Here is a 20,019-nt window from a genome sequence, read left to right on the forward strand (position 1 = left end):
TGAAGAGGGGCTCCTGGGACTCGGAGCAGGCCCTAATCGACTCTTGGACTACATTTCCCAGAAGCCTTCACGCCGCGGACGGGTCCTCTGCTGGCGGAAGGGGGATTCCTTCTCCGAAGCAGCCCTAGAGGGCCGGACAGGAGAGCAGGTAAGAGGAACTTCAGCTAATTCTATTACGCGACTCAAATCGAGTAGAGGGCTGTACTTAGGCCAGTGTTGGAATGGAGGGTGAGGGGGATGGCTTTGTTTACCTTCGTCCAACACGGCCTCCCCCGCGGGTTTCGAGATGTGCCGCCAACTGGGTCCGTCCACCTTCTGCAGTATTTTGGAGGGGGTGACTCGATAGTGAGGAAACCACCTTCATCCCTAAATCAAAGAACCTGTCTCATTCCCGACAGTACTTTCCAAAATAGACTTTAGGAGAGAAACGGCGCAAGGCTCGAGCCTCCGCGGGCGGTTCAGGAGGATTCCGCGAACCAGAGCGATCTCCCTACTCTCCTTAGGAGCCCTTTGGTTCGCGCCGGCGCCTTTTAAGGGCACCGTGGGGCGAACGGAGCGCTCAGAGCTGCTCCGGCCGCGGCCCTGGGAGCTGGAGGAGCCGCGGTAGGTGGCGAGGGCAGGTGGCGCTGGGGCCTCGGGGCGGGCACCTCGGCCGTCCCTCCCTCCTTCCCTCTTTCCCTTCCCCCTGCCCGGCCGCGAGCGCCGCACGGCCTCTCTGGACGCCTCCGCGGGGAGAGCACGGGACCCGGTGGGGGAGGGGTTGGCGGAGTGCTAAGTCCCAGACCCTCTTCATCCCCAGCGTCCTGAGTTCGCTTCCCGCGGCCAGGTGATGGAAGCTGATATGGGAGGAGGCGAACGACAACCCCCCTGAGCGAGCCCTTGTGCCCCCCTAGGGGCCAGCGGACGCCCCATGCCCCACCCCGCAGGGACAGGCAGAGCAACCGAGGGAGAGGTTGAAGACTGGAGGGGGGGCCTAGCCTTTTGCTTCTTCATCGGGGTGGGGGGAGGGGTGCTCCCCACTTGTCACCCCTATCCCCGCCAGAGCCATATGGAAGAAGGAACAGTCAGATCCTCACTTACATGTTCATGCACCTTCCTGCCTTCCTCATGTTTTTCTCCAGTCTCCCCCAGAGATGTGGGCCTGGGACCTGGGGGTGGGGTGGGGGGGGAAGGTCCCCAGGGGATTTGTGACTCTCTTACCCCTTGGCCTGACTAGATCCTAGGTTCTTCAGTTTTCATCACAACCTCAGCATCCCTGAAACCCGAATGTCAGGGGTTACTGCCATCCAATAAGAGATGGGATGGGGGTCCAGTCTTTATGTTAGGGGGCTGATGGTGGAAGGAAAGCCTGGATTGAGAGTTGGGCCTGGTGGGGTCGTGGGGAGGGCCTAGCGGCCTGCTGCTCTGTGAAGGGCTGAGCCCTGTGCCAGTTGTTAAGCTGAGAAGTTTTAACTTGTTTAGTGAAGGTTCAGGGCTGTCTTTGCCCCTCAGATAAACAAAATGGAAGGGGAAGGAAGGCGGCAAGAGAGGGTTTCTTACACTTTTTTCTATGCCTGCCTGAGAAAGAGGAGGCCCCTCGCGGAGCTGGTTTGCCTTCTTTTGTGTCCTGGTTTGATTCCTTATGGCTTCCGTTCTGTTCCCCCTCTCAGGCTGGCCTGTTTTAGGAAACTCAGGCTGAGAGTATCAGTTGCGTGGTGGTAGTTGCATTGTTCCAATTACCGCCGTGTGTGGCCACATCCCAACAATTAAAATGCAGAAAAACACAAAATCACTCTCTTCACTTGATCCCAGAGAGGGCTGGGAGTTTGCTGTTTGGCCAAATGCCTCATGAAAAGCTTGAAAGAGTTTGCTTCACTCCCTGCTCTTCATGGCTGGTCAGTCTGAGGCCTGTGATCTGTGGGGTAAAAGCCTTCAGTTAGGTTCCCTCTCTAGTTGATCTTTTGGGGGCAGAGTTAAGAAACCAAGAGCAGAAAAGAAGCTTTAGCTTTTCCTCCAAGAACATAGAAGCTGCTGAAAGGAGCTCTCGGGAAGCTGGAACTTCGTTCAGGGTGGTGATAATTATGCGTGAAAATGATAGTTATCTGTAATGATGATTGACTTCTCCCAGACCTTTCTTCCAAAAAAACTCCACATACATCCACATGTATTTCTTTGCTTTTCCTTACCTACCTCTCTCTGAGGTGGGGATGGGGGTCAAGATGATTCCCTCTTTTTTTTTGCAAAAGTAGAAAGTGATCTGCCTCCAAGGTCACAGAAGAGCTGTTTTGGGCTTCCCTAGGTGTGCTGATGAGGAAGGGTGGTGTCCAGCCAAATAGATAAACCCAATTGCCTTCTTCAGCTTAATATCATCACTTGTGGCATTCTTAGCCTGTGTAGAGCAGCAAACAGGAGGGTTTGAGAAACAGCAGTCTTTGTGGAGTCCTGATTTGTACAGGCTAGATCGTATGCTTTTTACATTTTGGTATTTCATGTTATATGGTACCTGTGACAGGTTAAGACATATTTATTGTGCCCATTTTATATACAGGTTAACTAAGGCCAAGAAAAGTCAAGTGACTTCCCAGAACTGTCACAGCAAATTGGAGCAAGATTTAGATTTCTTGAATGTTTGTTTTATCTACTAGAGAATGCTATATACACCCTCTGATGAGCTGTCTGCCTGCTGGTCATTTCTGGGAATAGGCAGAACCATATGGAAATACTAGGTTAACCTCCTCTCCTCCATTGAGCAAGGCCCCTCAGGCAATTGTGTAGGCTGGAAGCCTGTTCTTTGATAGAATTAGTTTGCTTCTACTGAAATTGACCATGAGAAGGAGTCTCAGTTAATTGTATCCATGGTCTTTGAGTCAGATCAGGCTAAAAACTTAGTTGAATGAAGTCATACAGTTGTTAACATCTATAGAGTTGAAATGTAATCGGAATAATCCTGGTTCCATTTCTCTGTCTTCTTAGCTTTGTAAGAGAATGTATACAGTATCTGTTAGAAAACAATATAACACAGTATACATTCAGGCTAAGGGAGAACATGAAACCTTGTTCACTCTGATTGGTCTAAAGGAAAAAGTCATTCCTACAACCAGTGCTCCACCCTGTTCCCTATTACTATTTGTGTGGTTTAGGAAAAATGTATCTCTCTGTTTCTGATTAGAGGATAAAAGAAAATATTGGGGTAATCAGGATGGAAGTAACCATTTGGGTGTTGTCTCTCACTTGAGCTGTTTTTTAAGTGGTACCGGTAGTCTGGGTAGACAGAGCAGAGCATGAACCAGGTTAGGAGTGGCAAATAGGTTTCAACTTCCTTGCTAACTCTAGTTCATTTTACTGATTAACTGGAGTGCCACGTTCAGAATGTTTCTGAGGCTGTGTTTAGGCTTAGCAGGAAAGAGCTGTGATCAATTAATGATGTCTGCCAGAGGCCTGGCATAGGGATGCTGTGGTATGTGTGCCATGCATTTTCCACCTTTGGGCCAGGTACATCTCTAATATCACTTGGGGCTGGTCCCTCTGTAATTGGCAGACTCAGCAGGCATGACTGGAGAGGGGAGTCCCAATGGTGCTAGAATGGTGCTGCAGTGGCAGAAGACGGCTCACGAGTGAGGTCTGGAAGAACAACAGGGAAGACATCCATCATTTGCTCCAAAGTGTGCAAGTCATATCCTGGGGAGAATCATGATAACCCTGATCACTGAGCAGCTACAGAAGCAGACTCTGGATGAGCTGAAATGCACACGCTTCAGCATCAGTCTGGTAAAAGACCAGTCTTCCTGCTTCTCTACCATCCCCTCCCCCTTTTTTCTGAGGCTGTTTGTTGCTACTACTTTACCCATGTCCTGTGCCGTATGAGTCATGGTACTTGTACTGGAAGAGCCTACTAAAGGCTCAAAACCCAGCCCAAAAGGAAGGGGGCAGGTATTTTTCCACTGATAGAGAAGGGACACCAAAACTTGGGTGGAGAAGGGTATGAGATGTTGGAAGATGTGGATTATTTTACTCACTAACTTTGGGAAGACAACAAGAAGAGAACATTTAGGAGTCCCTAACATCTCTATAGCCCATGAATTACAGGGGTAAGCTGAAAAGGGCTTCCTGGAAATCTGTGTCCTGAGCCTGAATCATGATGGATATCCTCTCTCTCTCTTAGCCTCTGCCTGATCATGCAGACATCTCCAACTGTGGGAACCCTTTCCAACTTGTGTCTGGTAAGGCTTTGTATGTGTGTCTGTGTGTATCTTCACCTTTCTTTCATTGGTTTCCAGTGACCAGGGCTAGCTAGTCTGTCTCCACAATTTTCTTGCCAGGGTCACCTGCTGAGATTCACGCTTATCTCCATTTTCCTGCACCTGCATGGAGCTTATTTGTTTAGTTTGCTCTTATTCTAGCCTTGACAGGACTTTTATAATCTGATTTTTTTTTAAAATAGGTAATACATTCATGTGGTTCAAAAAATTTAAAGGGGCACTTGGATGGCTCAGTCAGTTAAGTGTTCCACTCTTGATTTCAGCTCAGGTCATGATCTCAGGGTCGTGCCCCTCATTGGAGCTCACTTAAGATCCTTTCTCTCCTACTCCCTCTGCCCTTCTCCCACACACTAAAAAAAAATTTTTTTTAAATCTTTATTTATTTTTGAGAGAGACAGAGTGTGAGCTGGGGAGGAACAGAGAGAGAGGGAGACACAGAATCCGAAGCAGGCTCCAGGCTCTGAGCTGTCAGCACAAAGCCCAACGCGGGGCTCGAACTCATGAACCACGAGGTCATGACCTGAACCAAAGTCGGACACTCAACCAACTGAGCCATCCGGGCACCCCTCAAAAAAAAATTTTGTGAATAACAAATATATTGAAAAAAGTCTCCCTTCTCCATCTAGCTCCCGCCATCTCCCCAAAAGCAGCTCGTGTTATTACTTTGTCCAACTAGAGTTTCTTTATACAAATAGAAGCAAATATAAATGTGTACTTTTTATTCCTTCAAAAGGTTGCATACTATATATATTATTTGGCACTTTTTATTTTTTTAGTTAACTACACTCTAGCTAGATCTTTTGGTATCAGTGTGTTAATTGGAGCATTTCTTTGTGGGTGGCTAGACAACAAAGGAACATGAATAGTCTTAGGGTTTCCCAAGCCTGGGTTCCATCATCAAAGGCCTTCCCCACTCTGTTTGCCCTCTCTAGGAATAAAAATGATCTCTTACCTGCTCGATTACCTCTTAATCCTTGGCAGCCCTAACTCTTGTCTGGGTGCTGGTGACATGTAGGAAGGAGAAAGATTAAAGAAGAGCATGGGCCTGCTTTTTACAACCTGGGGCTGGTAGGTATGGAAGCAGAGTAAGGCTAGGTGGAGTGAAGTATGAGCAGGGCACACATGCTTTTTTTTCTCTTGACTGTTTGTGCCTTTGAGAGGGAGTGATACGCGGTATTTGAGACTATTTTTAATTTCAGGTGGTTCCTCATAATGGAGGCAGTATAGTCTAGTGGTAAGAGACCTAGCCTTAGCATCACACAGACCTGGATTTGAATCCTCCTTTGATCATTTCATTCCTACATGACCTAGGACAGGTTACTGGACTTCTCTCATCTGTGAAATGGGGATAATAGTACCTACCTCCTGAGGTTTGGGGAAACCTCACATAAAGTGCTCATTATATTTTGTGGCATATAGTAAGCTCTTAAAAATATATTAGCTATCATTAATACTATTTTTATTATGAATGCTTTCCAGAAGGTGCTTCCTGGAGGGGCCTGCCCCACTGTTCCTGTGCTGAGTTCCAGGATAGCCTCAACCTCAGCTACCACCCCTCGGGCTTGAGCCTGCACCTCAGACCACCTAGCCCGGGAAGTTCCCCACAGGAGCAGCCCCTCTCCCAAGTCCTAAGCCCTGAGCCCCCAGATCCAGAGAAGCTTCCTGTGCCCCCTGCCCCTCCATCCAAGAGGCACTGCCGCTCACTCTCAGTGCCCGTGGACCTGTCTCGCTGGCAGCCGGTGTGGCGGCCCGCCCCCTCCAAGCTGTGGACTCCCATCAAGCACCGGGGCAGTGGTGGAGGGGGTGGGCCGCAGGTGCCTCACCAGAGCCCCCCAAAGCGGGTCTCCAGCCTCAGGTTCCTCCAAGCTCCCAGTGCCTCTTCTCAATGTGCCCCGGCCCACAGACCCTACAGTCCCCCTTTCTTCAGCCTGGCTCTGGCCCAAGATTCCTCTCGACCCTGTGCCACCTCCCCCCAGAGTGTCTCCTGGGAGAGTGATGCTGAGTCTCTGTCACCTTGCCCACCCCAGCGTCGCTTCTCCTTGTCACCTAGCCTGGGCCCGCAGGCAAGCCGCTTCTTGCCCTCTGCCCGGAGCTCCCCTGCATCCTCCCCAGAGCTGCCCTGGCGACCTCGAGGCCTCCGCAATCTTCCCCGAAGCCGCTCACAACCCTGTGATCTGGATGCTCGCAAAGCTGGAGTCAAACGGCGCCATGAGGAGGACCCCCGGCGGCTGCGGCCTTCTTTAGACTTCGACAAGATGAATCAGGTGGGACCAGCAGGACTAGGGAAACTTGGTTGGGAGGAGGGAGACTCTGTTCCATTTTTACTTTGAAGTGTCCCCTAGTTCCATGCACTCCTGACAGGTTCTTTTCTGTCTGAGCTTCTGCTAGTATGATTCACCATCCTAGTTGTCTGGGACTGTACCTACTTTAGGACTCAGTGTCCCATGTCGTGTGTAACTCCTTGGGCCTGGAGGTTCTAGAGAAGTTGAGGGGAGACCCATGGTAAATCTTCCAGTAGGGATTCCTGATTGTTCTGCTAAAGGTGCTTTCCCTCCTCTTCTGAGGATGCATAAGCCTCAAAAGTCACATCATCAGTGCCCTACCCTTTCTTGACCTCTAGACTGATTTTGCCACTCTCCGTCAGTGCTTCCGCTGGGTGTGTGAGGGCTTCAGCAAAATGGGTTGCTGCCTTATTCATCTGTTCAGCAAATGGATTTTGACTTCCCAGTGTGAGTGCAGCTGTTATATGCACTTGTCCACTTTTTTCATACTCTTCCTACTAGTCCATTGGGTCACAAACCCCTTTGAGAATTTACTTATTCAGTGTCATTCCTCCAACCAGTCAGCAAATGTTACTGAATACCTGCTATGTACTGGGCTGTGACTAGGCACTTGCAATATTGATGTGAGACACCCAGATAAGATTCCTGCCCACATGAAGCTTGTAAGTGAGCTCTTAATCTTGAACCCAACAGAAACTATGGGCTCTTTGCTCAAAGAACTGTGCCTGCATACTAAATTTTCTAAATGTTACCAGGGAGTTCACCCACGTCATGCCTAGGACTCATACCTGTAGGGGTAACCAAGAGGGATACTTTGAAATATAGCTTGGACCAGGGTTCTGTGGGAGTTGATATCTTTCTGCATTCTTAACTTTGTTGTTTGTTTGACAGAAACCATACTCAGGAGGTCTCTGTCTCCAAGAAACAGCCCGGGAAGGCAGCAGCATCTCTCCACCGTGGTTCATGGCCTGTAGCCCCCCACCCCTCTCTGCTTCCTGCAGCCCCATTGGGGGTTCCTCCCAGGTGCTCAGTGAAAGCGAAGAGGAGGAGGAGGGGGCCGTGCGGTGGGGGCGGCAGGCACTGAGAAAGCGGACACTGTGCCAGCAGGACTTTGGGGACCTGGACTTGAATCTAATTGAGGAGAACTAAAACTGAGAGGCTACTTCCTGGGGCCACACAGACTGATTCTCTATGGCTACTAACAAGTGTCAAGGCCCCAAGGCCAGGGGCCCAGCCTGGGAATGGGGGTGAGTGGAGGGCTCCGACTCAGGGCAGCCGGAAATCTTCTCGCTCCAGGAAGCTCGACCATGCCAAGAGACTGGCCGGGACAAGATAAACGGAGCTGGTGGCGGGAGGGACAGCCCCAGAGCAGACCCTTCCCATGGCGGCCCTGAGTGTGAGTATCCCTGCCACCGAAAAAGCAATGGGCAGGGAAGGAAGGGGTCTGCTGACCCCAGCTCGGGGAATTTCACTAGCCCCTTTGCTTCAAAGGGCACTTGTGTCTTAGAATTTGGCCAGGGTGGGGGGTTCATTCAGCCTCCTTGGAGAAATTGTGTGAGAGTGTGCGCGTGCGTGGGAGTGTACTTGGGGAAAGGTGTGTTTGCGTAGCCTTAGGGAAGGAAGGCAGTTGCTCCATAACAGCAGAGCATCATGATACCCCCAGGATCTTGAGTTTGCACGGGATAGCAGGCTTATTCAAGGAGTCAAGAGGAGGGCACCAAGTTTTTCTTTTTCCTAAGTGGCTTGGTTTCAGAGCTGATAATCCATAAGCACTGTTGGCTCTGCAAAGGACTCTCTTTTGGGGGATGGCAGGGTCTTTTAAGTGCTGTGACCTTGGCTAATGGTCTTTGTCTTAGACCCGTCCCCTTCCCTAGATAGGTCTAATATTAGGGCTGGAGAGGGCTCTCTATGTTGATTCTGAGCTGGCCTTTTTTTCTTATCAGATTGCCTAGGCTATGTACAACCTGCCTCTTTCTCTAAGTAGATGTAAGCACCTGTGGACAACTGAGGCATGGTTGGATGGCTCCATTTTTCTCTTTCCCTCTCTACTGATGGGATTTTTTCCCCTCACATTCTGAGCTTCAAGGGTCAAGAACAAGGAGGAAAGGCCCTGTGTTGGCCCTCATCATCTAAGGCCAACCTGCAGCAGAAGTGGCATTCAGTCCCCAGTAAGCATGGGTAAGCTCATTCCAGCACTATCTTTTGGAAACAGACTATAGGGAAACCTGTTGTCATTAGATCCAGGTCTAACCTCTTTTCAGACCTGCTTGACAAAGAGGAAGGGGATGTCAGCATTTACTAGTTTGCTTGTCTTCCATTCCTGCCTAGAAATGTTTATTTGCCTCTAATTGGACCTGAGAGACCTCAGGGAGGTTGGGGCTCACTAAGGGGTTGGCTGAGGTTGTGTAAAGCAAAGGCTGTGAGAAGCAGCTGGGAATTGTTGTTGTTGGATTGAATTTCCTTTTTTTGTTTCTCGCCCATAACTTAAACCAGGGCAGCAGGTCCCAGTGGCTGCAGGGATGGGTTTAACGACTGTAGGACCCTTGGTAGGGCTGGCACCAGTGAAGATATACTAAAGCAGCCGCCAAATAGCTTGTTAGGCTTTGTCCGGCTTTGGTTAGACCCTGCACGACTGAATTGGACCTGCCCTTCTTGTTTATTGGAGGAAGGGCATTCTCTTGGATTTCCAGGGTGTCTTAGGACCCAGTTCCTCATGGTAAGGGGAGAAGACCAAAGTCCACATGTTTTCTTCCTCATGGGATTGAACCTGTCATTTTCTTGGTTTCCCACATGTCACATAGGAACATCACTGACGCTGCAGCCCTCTCACCTCCACTCCAGGGGAGGTGGCCATTTCTTCTTGAGGCTCTGGCCCTCAAAGGTTCTACCCTTCCAGGGCTCTTCCCCTTCTCCTGCTAGTTACCATGTATTACCAGTGAGCTACTAAGTCTGTAGGGGCCTGAGAAAGGCTCTCTGGAGAATCCAGGGAAACTGTGAGCCCAGTAGTTGCCCATCCTTGGTTTCATCCCTCCCTTGGCTCTTCTTCTTTAGGCCATAATTTCCCTGGTGCCAGCTTCTTTTCCTCCTGGGGCATCCTTATGCCTGGGCTCTCTGCTGCATATTGGCTGTGCCAGCTTCCAATAGGCCACTAGCAAGACCAGTGGTGTCTCTGTAAGCCCCAAGCTCAAGAAGTGAGGGCAGTAATTCTGCCTCTACCCTGGCTTCTCCAAAGCCCCAGGGTGCCATCCTTAGGGGAGAAGGTCTACAGATAATCATATTTGAATTCTATTACATTAAGATCTGGAAAGTTAAATTAGTTGAAACTGTCATCTTGCTTCCCAATCTGAGCACCCATGACCCTGGGACAAGCCTTTTCAAGAAGTGGTTCATTTTGCTTTACACAGTAGATCTGTTCCAAAAGTTCTGTATAAGCCAAATGCTATTTTGCAATGCATTTGGACTGCCGACCATTAAAAAGCAGCCTGTGTGATTGCTTCTTTTGTAAAGCAAGCAACCTCCCTCTACTTTAGCTGTTTTGACTATTTGGATTTTCACATATTGGGCTTACCCAGAGTGGAGCACACCTATACAGGGCTGTGGTTGACGCTGGGTAGACATCTGCATCTGTGTTGTGTGTGTGGTGTGGCTGACCAGTAGGTGAGTATTCCTGCGTGTGTGAGTGAAGCCACTCCCAGGCTGGTGCTCTCCTCCTGTGCCCGGTGACTGCCCAGTGGCAGCTCCAGCTGCCCTTCACTCCCACCTGCTGCCAAAGTCCCTGTGCTAATGGGATTACAAATACAAAAAGTGGAAAAAAAAATTTTCGTAAACTTTGTTTTATATTAAAAAAATCCATAAGTCTGTGTGTGTTAAACATGAGGTCCTGCCTCTGTGGCTGTGTTTGAAAAAATAAAGTTTTATTAGAATAATTCATTTTCCCAAGCAATCTTGTGTACTACAGTGTCTTCTTCCCTTCTCCACAAAGAAAAGCAAGGAGGAAGCAGGGAGAAGGCCACCTAACTCTAACAGTCCCTTGCTCTAAGACATGGCTGGGCCTTCGCCCCTCGAGGGCAGTATCTGGTCCTAGGCCTTTTGCAGCCACAGCATTAATATCCTGTGGCCCAGCTTGTGAGAAGGCCTTGGTTATTTTTGGCAGTCTGATTGGTCTTTGTTTCCCTGATAGTGGTAACTATCTCCTCTACCCTGTGGTCAGTCTTCCAATAAGTTGAAGTCAAGTACTAATACATTCTAGCTCCCTGAGAAATGTTTGATAGTCCAGTCAGGAACTTGTCTAGACTGATTTGTAGTCTTTAGGAAGTGGGAAGAAAGCAGTTTGAGAGACTTGACCAGGAATCTTTTTCTTTTTTAAGAGTTTTTACATCTTATGCCCTGGAGAGATGGAGATTTTAGTCTTGAGAATTCAGATTCCAAAGACCTAGGCAATTACTCCATTCTAAAAATAATGCTTTTGGAAAATTATCCTAACAGCAGAGCTTCTCTTTTGCCCCAGAAGTTGGTATTTTCCATAATGATTTAGTTTGGGATGTTCATGTGCTCAGGGAAGGTGTGTGGCTCACTCTCTTTAGACATTTCTATTCCACCCTTTTCCCTGTGTTAGCATTCTTGCAGTTTGGGTAAAATGTAATTGCTTAGAGATCCAGGCAGGAGCCTCTGTCCCTAAGGAGTAGCCTTTCTTTACCAGTTGTGGTGCTGACTTGCCAGGCAGCAAGAAGAGTCAAGTTGCTTAGCCTCCGTCCCAGTTTCCTGCTTCAGATTTGTGGCACTCATCATTGAATACCAATGAAGTGTGCAAGAGGACAGGATTGGCTTGATAACCTGGAGCAGGAACCTTTGAGGGGATGAAAATACACTCCATAAATAGTGAGGGTTGTCACCTGCCCCAGAAACCAAGAAAAGGCTTTGAGGAGGGTGGGGCTTTGGCATGTGGTTAAAGAAGTCTCAGTATTATAAGTTTTTTCCTTACTTAACACTGCTGCTGTTTCATTTCACCTACCGTTTGAGCATCTCAAATGACTTTTTTTTCCTTTCTGTTCATTTGTTGTTGTTGTTGTTGTTGTTGTTAGATTTTTCTACTGTTTATTTTCTGTGAAGCGAAGTGTGATTTCATTTTCTGTTCCTGAAGTCCTGCTAGTATAAGGAAGAACTCCATGAGAACACAAGGGTTCTGTTCAGTGTTGTGTCCCTGGCATGTTGAAAAGTTAATAGCACATGAAAAGTGCCTACTATGTTTGTTGAATGAATTTCTCATCTTTGCCTTCCCATCCCTGAGCTTAGGCATATTTCTGTCTCCGGTGCTGTGAGAGTCCAGCTTTAGACACTGGGGCTGTAATTAGAGCTCCTTATGGCAGAAAGTCTCAACAGTGAATTTTGGTAGGAATCCTGCAAAGCAGGTAGGTCTTAGGGATTCACCCTGGTTCTATTACCAACTACAATTTGTGGGCCATGTGCTTTAAGAGGTGTCTTTTGGCCCAGGAAAGCATTCTGATTCAGGACTCAGGTTGGCTTATGGGAGGTGGAGGTTCTAAGGAATAGGAAGAGAAAAAGTCCAAGGAAATGTTTCCTTGGCATTCCGCAAGGTTAGTTCTAGAATGACTTCCTCTAGTGGTTTTGTACTTTTAGAAAAGTCAGTAGTTGCTCCCTGATCCCCAGTGCAGACCCCAACCTTTGCAAGGAAAGTATGTCTAGGGTAAAGAAAAGATATAGTCAGGAGATAACTGGGTAAGCACTTAAGTCTTGGAGAAAGAACCAGCTACTGTTCTTTCTGTAGTGCAGATCATTGAAAGAAATGGCCACTTTGAGGGTAACAATCCATGATTTCTGGTTTGTATCTACTTCCATATATACTCAGTCTGCATCTATAAAGCTATAGAACCTGTGCTAGTCTCTGATATTACCAATGTTAATGGATTTTTTAAATGTTTATTTTTGAGTGTGTATATTTGAGAGTGTGTGCAAGCGGGGGAGGGACAGAGAAAGAGAGGAAGACACAGAATCCGAAACAGGCTCCAGGCTTCAAGCTGCCAGTCAGAGCCTGACACAGGGCTCAAACTCACGAGCCGTGAGATCATGACCTGAGCCAAAGTCGAATGCTTAACAGGCTGAGCCACCCAGGTACCCCACCAATGTTAATGTTTTAATGATTGAGGTTTCCCAGTGCCTGGTGTGAATGACTATCTAGGCAAAAAATTCGGTATCTCTCCTTCTCTACAATCCCTTTTCTAACAGCAACTATCAATCTCCCACACCTGTATTAAATGAATTGAGATAGGAGTGGTTGGGTTTTTTTTTTTTTTTTGGCCCCCAACGCCTCTACTTCCATGGTAAGATGAGGTGCTGTTGAGCCAAAGAGAATCTCTATATTGCTGATCTCTTTCCAATTCCCCTAAAAGTTGAATTGAGAAACACCTGTATTGAATAACATTGGCAGACTTGAAAAGGGAAGAAGTTCCATCGGTTTAAGTAAATATACCAAGATGTTGGAAACACATTGGCCTTCACCCAGTGGAAAGAGTGGTATTACAACATCCAGTGGATGTAGCACATTGGTCAATGGAAAGGAACCTATGAAGTACTAGTAGTATAGAATAGGATGGTACCATGTTATGGGCCAGTGAGAAGACAATGTGTCCCAGGGACCAGTGGGGAGAGTTTTCTAAAAGATAATGACAGGACTGATAGGGCATATTTTCAGGATAGGAAATGAATAGTTATTGCGGTGCTAACTGCTGAGCTCAAAACGCTACCTCTAGGTACCTTGCCCCTCAAGCCCCCTGCCCCAGGAAAAGTCTTGGGTGTCCGAGGCGGGTAAGCTACAGCCTTCTCACATATGGGACACCCCAGAAGGAAGGTTGGGACCAGGATGGTACCAAGGAAGACTGAAGGGCCCGCCCACTTCCCTACCCCCGCCTAAACTGCAATTCCCCTCCCTGCCGCAGGGGGCACTGCAGGCCCGGGGGAGGTTGGGGCGGAGCGCTGCGAGGGGCCCGGAGCTGCCGTCCCGCTCCAGAGCGCGGGGGGCGCTGTGCGGGGCCCGGGCTGCGGCTCCGCTCCCGGCCACGGGGGGCGCTGCGCGGCGCCGGTGGTTGGTGGTGGCTGTTGGGGGGGGTGGGGGGGAGCCGCGGCCGCGGGTGGTGCGGAGGGAGGCCTTGCGGGCGGATCGGGCGCTCAGCGGCAGAGGTGGTGGGAGGCGGCGGGTGGGAGCGCGGGTCTGGCCGGCCCTGGCGATGGCGGACGCGGCGGCCTCCCCGGTGGGCAAGCGGCTGCTGCTTCTGTTCGCGGATACCGCGGCCTCGTCCTCGGCCTCGGTCCCCGCGGCGGCGGCGGCGGCGGGTGGAGATCCGGGGCCTGCGCTGCGCACTCGGGCCTGGCGGGCCGGCACAGTGCGGGCTATGAGCGGGGCGGTGCCCCAGGACCTAGCGGTGAGTGGCGGCCGAGGCAGGCACTTGAGGCCGGGGCTGCGGGGCCTGCGGGCGGCCTCCCCGGGGGCCTTTGTGAGGGGGCGGTGGGGTGGGGGTGACCCAGTTCCTCGCCCCCAGATCTCCTCAGCGCCCCCCACCGGCTCCTCGGCACCCCGAGCTCTGGCCGGCATGGCTTCCGCGTCGGGGTGCGCGCCCCGGTTTCCCCCGGGGGGCAGCCAGGGCGCCAAGAGCTGCTGCTTCCACCCGACAGGCCCCGCCTCCTCAGCGACCCCTTTCTCAGCGTCCCCCCCCCCCACACCCCCAAAACACGCCTTGCGAGCTGGCTCCCGAACCCTGGGCTCCTGGGCCCCTCAGAGTTCGGCTGGTGCTGTCGCTGCTCCCTGAAAGACGTGGACCTGTAGTTCGCAGCCTCCCTGGAAATCTGCACCCTGTTCTCTTCCTCCCGGGAGCCCCGAGTGGGGCGGGAATGTGGGCAATTGTGGGAGGCACAGAGGCTGCAGTTGGAGCTGCTCGGGGCTTTTTATCCGGCAGTTACTTCCTCCTTGTCTGAGCCGGGCTTGGCCTGGCGGTCTCCAGAAAGGCCAGCTCTCAGGACTCTTCAGGCTCCCTTTCTCTTTGAGCTTCTGGGTGACAGGAGCTGCGGTTGTGGCTGTTTTTGATAAGTTTGAGATCTGTCTTAGGAGCGGAATGGGGCTGCTAGGTGGTGCTTTTTTGCTCCCAGCTCGGCTACTCCCTCAACCCTGGGAGAGGTTTTGTTTTGAAACTTTGTGTTGGAGCTTGGGCGTTTTTGAATACTTGGCCTTGGTGTACTTCGTGATTGAAGTTATTCAGTAAAATAGAACTTAACTAGCATTTGGGACCTTGTGTTATTTTTGTTAATGTGGCGGCACAATATTGTCTTTGAGCTTTGGCAAGCCTCTCTAGTTCCTCATTCTGATAGCAGCCCTAGCTTCTCTGTTAAGACTATGAAAATAGGGAGATTCTTTTGGAATGTAATAGACAGAAGGTAAATTTTCGTGATGAACTTGCTTCTGCAGATATTTGCTGTAAGTGGGAATGATTTCCTGAGATTTGATGTTAATATTGTAGGCTTCTGATACTCATTTTTCTACCTATTGATTAGTGGTGTTAGGCTTTTTTTTTTTTTTTTTTTTTTTTTTTTTTTGCTTTTTTTTTTCTTTTCCTCTGATATGCAGGCTTTATGGGTTGTTTAGCTTGCGGCTGGCTTAGCCTTTCCTTCTGCTACTTGAGTTCACATTCTTTGATCTTTCTCCATGCTAAATAAGAAAAGGCTGTTTGGGCATTTATGTGGCTTCAGTGGGGCAAATTTATAAAAAGCTACCAGGAATATAAAGGAATGAGGGTGATGCTTAAGGAGGGGATTTGGTTGTAAAATACTCTGTGCTTTCTTTAAAAGATTGCTTTCTAGGTTGGGATGGGGGAGAGGTGTCTATCTCAGATCCAAAAATTTACTCCCATAAATGAAAAACATAATTAGGATCCACTATTATATGCATACTTCAACCTAAGGCCTAGTCTGCCCTAGCTTTTCAGTTAGAATTTTATATTCTAGTTGTTTCCTCCATCAGATGAATTGCTAATGAGCTCTGCACCTGAAATGGCTACCCATTCATTTTGTTGTTTGCTGAGCTCCCTAAGGACAGAGGTTTTTGAAGCTCACTGAAATGCTGGACACCTACTAAGCTAAATACTGAATAATTTTACCACTGGGCTCATGAAGTGGTTTCCCAAACCAAGTAAAAAGTTGCAGTGATTCTTGGAAATTAAAGTTAAGGGTACATTAGAAGTGTGTTGGGGTCTCTCATGGAGCTGTGTGCCTACAGAAGCAAAGGCAGATTTAGTTTTGAGAATAAACTTAAGCTTGTATGTATATTAAGGGACATAGGTGAGAAAACTACCACAACAAAACTCACAGCCTTTAGAATTTTTCACCAGTTTGCAAAATTGCTCAAGAATTACAGTGGCTATGTTGAGGTTCTGTTAATGACAATGACTAGCCTAGGATGAGAACTGGACATTTGTTTTTCTTTTTCATTAAGGAGATTTCCTTTGGACCCTAGACATGTGGGCCTTTCCAATTTGCACCACACACCGTAGTAAACACAACCGTCTTCCAATCAAAAGTGTTCTTCCTGTACTCACGGGTGGAGTTTTCAAGCAGCTGGCCTGTGATTGGGCAGATTTTCATTCAGTTAGTTTAAGATGTTTTCAGGCATGCTTGGTTTTGAGCATTGCATAGCAGGGCGCCCCCTGTTAAGGATGAGTAATTGAGGGTTGGATGAATGAGTTTTTGAAGTGATTGAAAACACTTTTCAATTTTAGGCTCCATTAATGGTCTCTTTCTAAATATTATTTGATCCTGAAATCTTTAAAAATGTAGTCCTGCCCCTTTTAATGAACCCTTTTCTGGAAAACAATACCAAAGCCATGTACTTCCTTAAGATGAAATATGAAAATAGAAAAGTCAGGATCCTGTTGATTGGGAGTTTGGTTGGTAAAGGTTTGCTAGAGGGCATTTTCATCTTCAAAGCTATGCTGACAAATAACTACTGAGAATTTTAGATGTAATAGGACAACAGCTTTTTACCACTACCCCCCCCCCCCATGGAGTAGTAGCTTTATTTGTATTTCAAAATAGGCCTGTCCTGTTATGTTAAAAAAAAAAAAAATGTGTTGCTGCAAGATTAGTTTAATGGGTTTCTATGCATTTATTTCTGATTCTTCTAACTGTCCTCTTTGTGTTCCCAATCATTACTGGTCCGTATAAGTTGCAGAGACTTTGGGACCTTCATATATGTAGGTGTGGTAGTTAAACACACAGACCAAAAAAAAAAAAAAAAAAAAAAAAAAAAAAACCAACAAAAAACCATGGGTTTTCCTTTTTTTATTAAAAGGCAAAACTTCTATTTTGCGAAATGTCTAATAACCAAAAGAATACACAGGAAAAGCCAACAGTATCTTTCACAGGCTTCCACTTTGCAAAAAAAAGGCTTTGCTTGTCTTTTTTAATTTTTTTAAGTAAAAAAGCCCAGCATGGGGCTTGAACTCACAACCCTGAGACCAAGCAAGGGTCACATGCTCTGTTGACTGAGCCAGCCAGGCACCCCATTATCTTTCTTAATACTGGTACAAAAAATATAAAAACATTGATCTGTATACAAAAGGTTGCTTTTATTAGTGAATAGTATCATACTGCAGCCTTCCCCTCCCCCCCTTTTTTGTAAGGACTTTTTTTTTTTTTTTAAGATTTTGTTTTTAAGTCATCTCTTTACCCAGTATGGGGCTCAAACTTAGAACCCCAGGATCAAGAGTTGCATGCTCTATGGACTGAGCCAGCCAGGCACCCCTCCCCTTTTTTCCATTTACCATTATACCATGGACATCAATACCTATAAATCTTACTCATCCTTTTAGATAACTACATGATGTTTCATAGAACGGATGTACCATCATTTGTTTAATCATTCCTCCTTACTCTGGATGTTCAAGTTAGTTATATTTTTGGCACTACAAATAATGCTGTGCTTAATAAACTTGTATACATATCTTGTGTAATCATGGTTTTGTTTCTGTAGTTTAGACACCTAGGAGTGGGTTAGGAATTCTAGGAGTACATGAATCTTCAGTTGTATTAGATAATACCAGGTAGTTTTCCACTAAGATGATAGCATTTCTCATGCCCACCAGCAGTGCATACATGCAATGCTGGTTTCCACCTTTCCCATCACTTGTGTCATCAGTCTGTCTCTTTTGTCAATCTGATGGGTGAAAAATAATACCTAGCAGTTTCATGACTACTGGTCTTTTTCTATCTTTATTGGCCTTTTATATTTTTAATGAGTTATATACCTATCTTTGGTCCATTAAAAAAAAATAGGAGTCTTTTCACTCTGTACAAGTTCTGTGCATTTTAAGGATATTAACTCCTTTATCCCTCAGGTGTGTTACAATTATTTTCTCTCGTTTGTCTTTGAACTTTATGAGTTGTTTTGCCATACAGAAAAACAAGATGTTTACCTCATTAAATTTCTTACACTTTTCTTAATGGTTTCTTTACTTGCTTGGGGATAGCTCCTTGCCCTTGAATCTATGTAAATGTTATTTAATGTTTCTGTATTTTTACCTTTAGATCTTTGGTCTGCCTGGAATATTTTTGTAAGTGGCATGTGCCGTGGGGGATCTAACTTGCTTCCTACTGAGTAATCAGTTGTGGTAGCACCAGTTTTATTAAATAAACTATCCTTTTCTTGCTGTTTGTTAGAATTAAATGATTCTTTTAGTAGCCAATGATTTGTTTTGAATGTGTATCTTAGCTATCACAGCTATCCAGAATTTGCAAGAGGAGTAGAAGCATATCTGCTTTATTGTTTTTATCCCTTAATCTTTCATCTTTATCTGGCAGAAAGGTGGACTCTAAAGTACTCCTTTCCTTTGATTCCAGATAATGTAATAATTGTAGCAGTGTCCAGGCTAGTACCATGTTTCTTCTATCTGGGAGTCTTCCAAGAGGAATGAAAACTTATCTGTATCTGCCTTATTTTTTTACGTCCTCCTCCAACCTTTCTTCCTTGTCTCAGGTTAGGTGGACTTTAAAATACCTCTCTACTTTGTTCCTAGATAATGATTATAATCAGGTCTAGGACAGTACTCTGTTTCCAGGGCACAATCTCCACCTATGTTCACACAAACGTAGAACTCAGCCCTAATTGAAATGGGAGTTAATGATTATCCTTAAGTGTCCTTTACTTTTAATTCCAGGAGTTTAATAAAAATCTGCCTGGTACATGATACACTGTTTATTAAAATAAATAGAATATGTTTTGTGGATCAGTGTACTGTTTACAGAACTGTAAATAAAAGTGAGATTATACAAAAGAATATGTAATGTTTAAGTGTGAGCCCCTCTAATGTTTTTCATCTTAATTCTCTTAGATCAGGAGGTCTATTTTTGAACCTTAAGGTCTATTTTTGAACATTAAGCCATCCTTGAGTTTTTCAGGCACTCAAGTGCTTCATATAATTCATTTTTTAAAAAAAAAGTTTGTCTTATTTTGTGTGTATAATTGTTAGTAGTTCTATCTTAATTTGCATTCTGTTGAGTTTAGAGCTGTGCAGTATGTCCACCAGTGATCACATACTCTGGCCATTTTGTCCATCCAGCATCCTCTCCCTTTAGTGCACAAATATTTCCTCTTAATTACCATTTATTTCTAAGAGTTGCTTCACTAATTCCCCACCTGCCAGGGGCTCAGTCCCTCCTTTAGTACTCGCTTGCCTACTTTTTATCTCCGACTTGTTATGGTTGATTCACTTGCCCCACTTCCCTTCTTGTAAATGGTGGGTGAATAACTGTGAATGGTGGGTAAGTTACGTGGCCTTTTCTGTTGTTAGGGATTTTCTCAACAGCTGGAGTTGATTCCTGTAGGGTTTGCTTCCACAAGGCCTGCGGGACTGACACCTGTTGCTGCTTCTCAGTTTTTCCACTGCCTTTGACAGGTTGGTGGTTTTTAAGCGCTCCCGACCCCACTATCCCGACTGCCCGAGTGTCTTTTACCCTTGTTCTGTAGGTGGATAAAACCTACCTGATGTTCAAGTAGTGACTCATATATATGACCTCTCTCAGTTTTGCAAGGGTAAAAACTCCATTTGTGTGTGTGTGTGTGTGTGTGTGTGTGTGCGCGTGTGTTTAGGGGTAATCAGGCTCTGGGGAACTGATTCTCACTAACCACACTCTCTGGAGACTGATTTGTAAATTCGCATATAAGGTTATTAATTTACAGTAGGAGATACACCTATCCAGAGATCTGCACAGAGCCTCTTCCTGGTCTACTCACGAGACCAAATTATAGATACGAAGGACCCTTGGTGTGCAAAGAATCCTATGAGGGAAATTGGGTGTTGCCAAAAGGATGTTTATAGCAAGCAGCCCTGATTCAGTGATCCTCCACTTTCTTAGTACTTTTTGGCTTTTATTGCTTTGTTTCCCCTTTCCTCTTTGCTTTTAATATTAACCATCAAAATCCTATAAAGAGAAAGTTTGTC

General features: G+C 46.8%; 2 protein-coding genes across 5 annotated transcripts in view; both read left to right on the forward strand.

Annotated features, from left to right (window-relative positions):
* The first annotated feature begins 8 nt into the window (after positions 1–8).
* On the forward strand, positions 9–10,463 carry FAM53C (family with sequence similarity 53 member C). Of its 2 annotated transcripts, none has more exons than XM_003980806.5 (5): positions 9–148; positions 3,518–3,747; positions 4,142–4,199; positions 5,718–6,502; positions 7,412–10,463. In XM_003980806.5, the coding sequence occupies exons 2-5, from the start codon at positions 3,670–3,672 to the stop codon at positions 7,667–7,669; spliced, it is 1,179 nt and encodes a 392-aa protein (XP_003980855.1). In that variant the 5' UTR covers positions 9–148; positions 3,518–3,669; the 3' UTR covers positions 7,670–10,463. The 2 variants fall into 2 exon arrangements, with proteins under 2 accessions (XP_003980855.1, XP_003980854.1); XM_003980805.6 differs by lacking the exon at positions 9–148 and adding an exon at positions 469–603.
* The window catches only part of KDM3B (lysine demethylase 3B), a 75,694-nt gene continuing 63,458 nt past the window's right edge, over positions 7,784–20,019 (forward strand). Inside the window, exon 1 of one of the 3 annotated variants that reach the window (XM_045059593.1) lies at positions 7,784–7,916. In XM_045059593.1, the coding sequence (XP_044915528.1) occupies positions 7,902–7,916 (15 nt within the window). In that variant the 5' untranslated portion in view covers positions 7,784–7,901. Of the gene's footprint in view, positions 7,917–13,664; positions 13,957–20,019 lie in introns of those variants that run through there. The other 2 variants (XM_023255610.2, XM_045059594.1) reach the window with 2 other exon arrangements.

This window comes from Felis catus, chromosome A1, assembly GCF_018350175.1.
Source record: "Felis catus isolate Fca126 chromosome A1, F.catus_Fca126_mat1.0, whole genome shotgun sequence".
In the NCBI taxonomy this organism is placed as follows: domain Eukaryota; kingdom Metazoa; phylum Chordata; class Mammalia; order Carnivora; family Felidae; genus Felis; species Felis catus.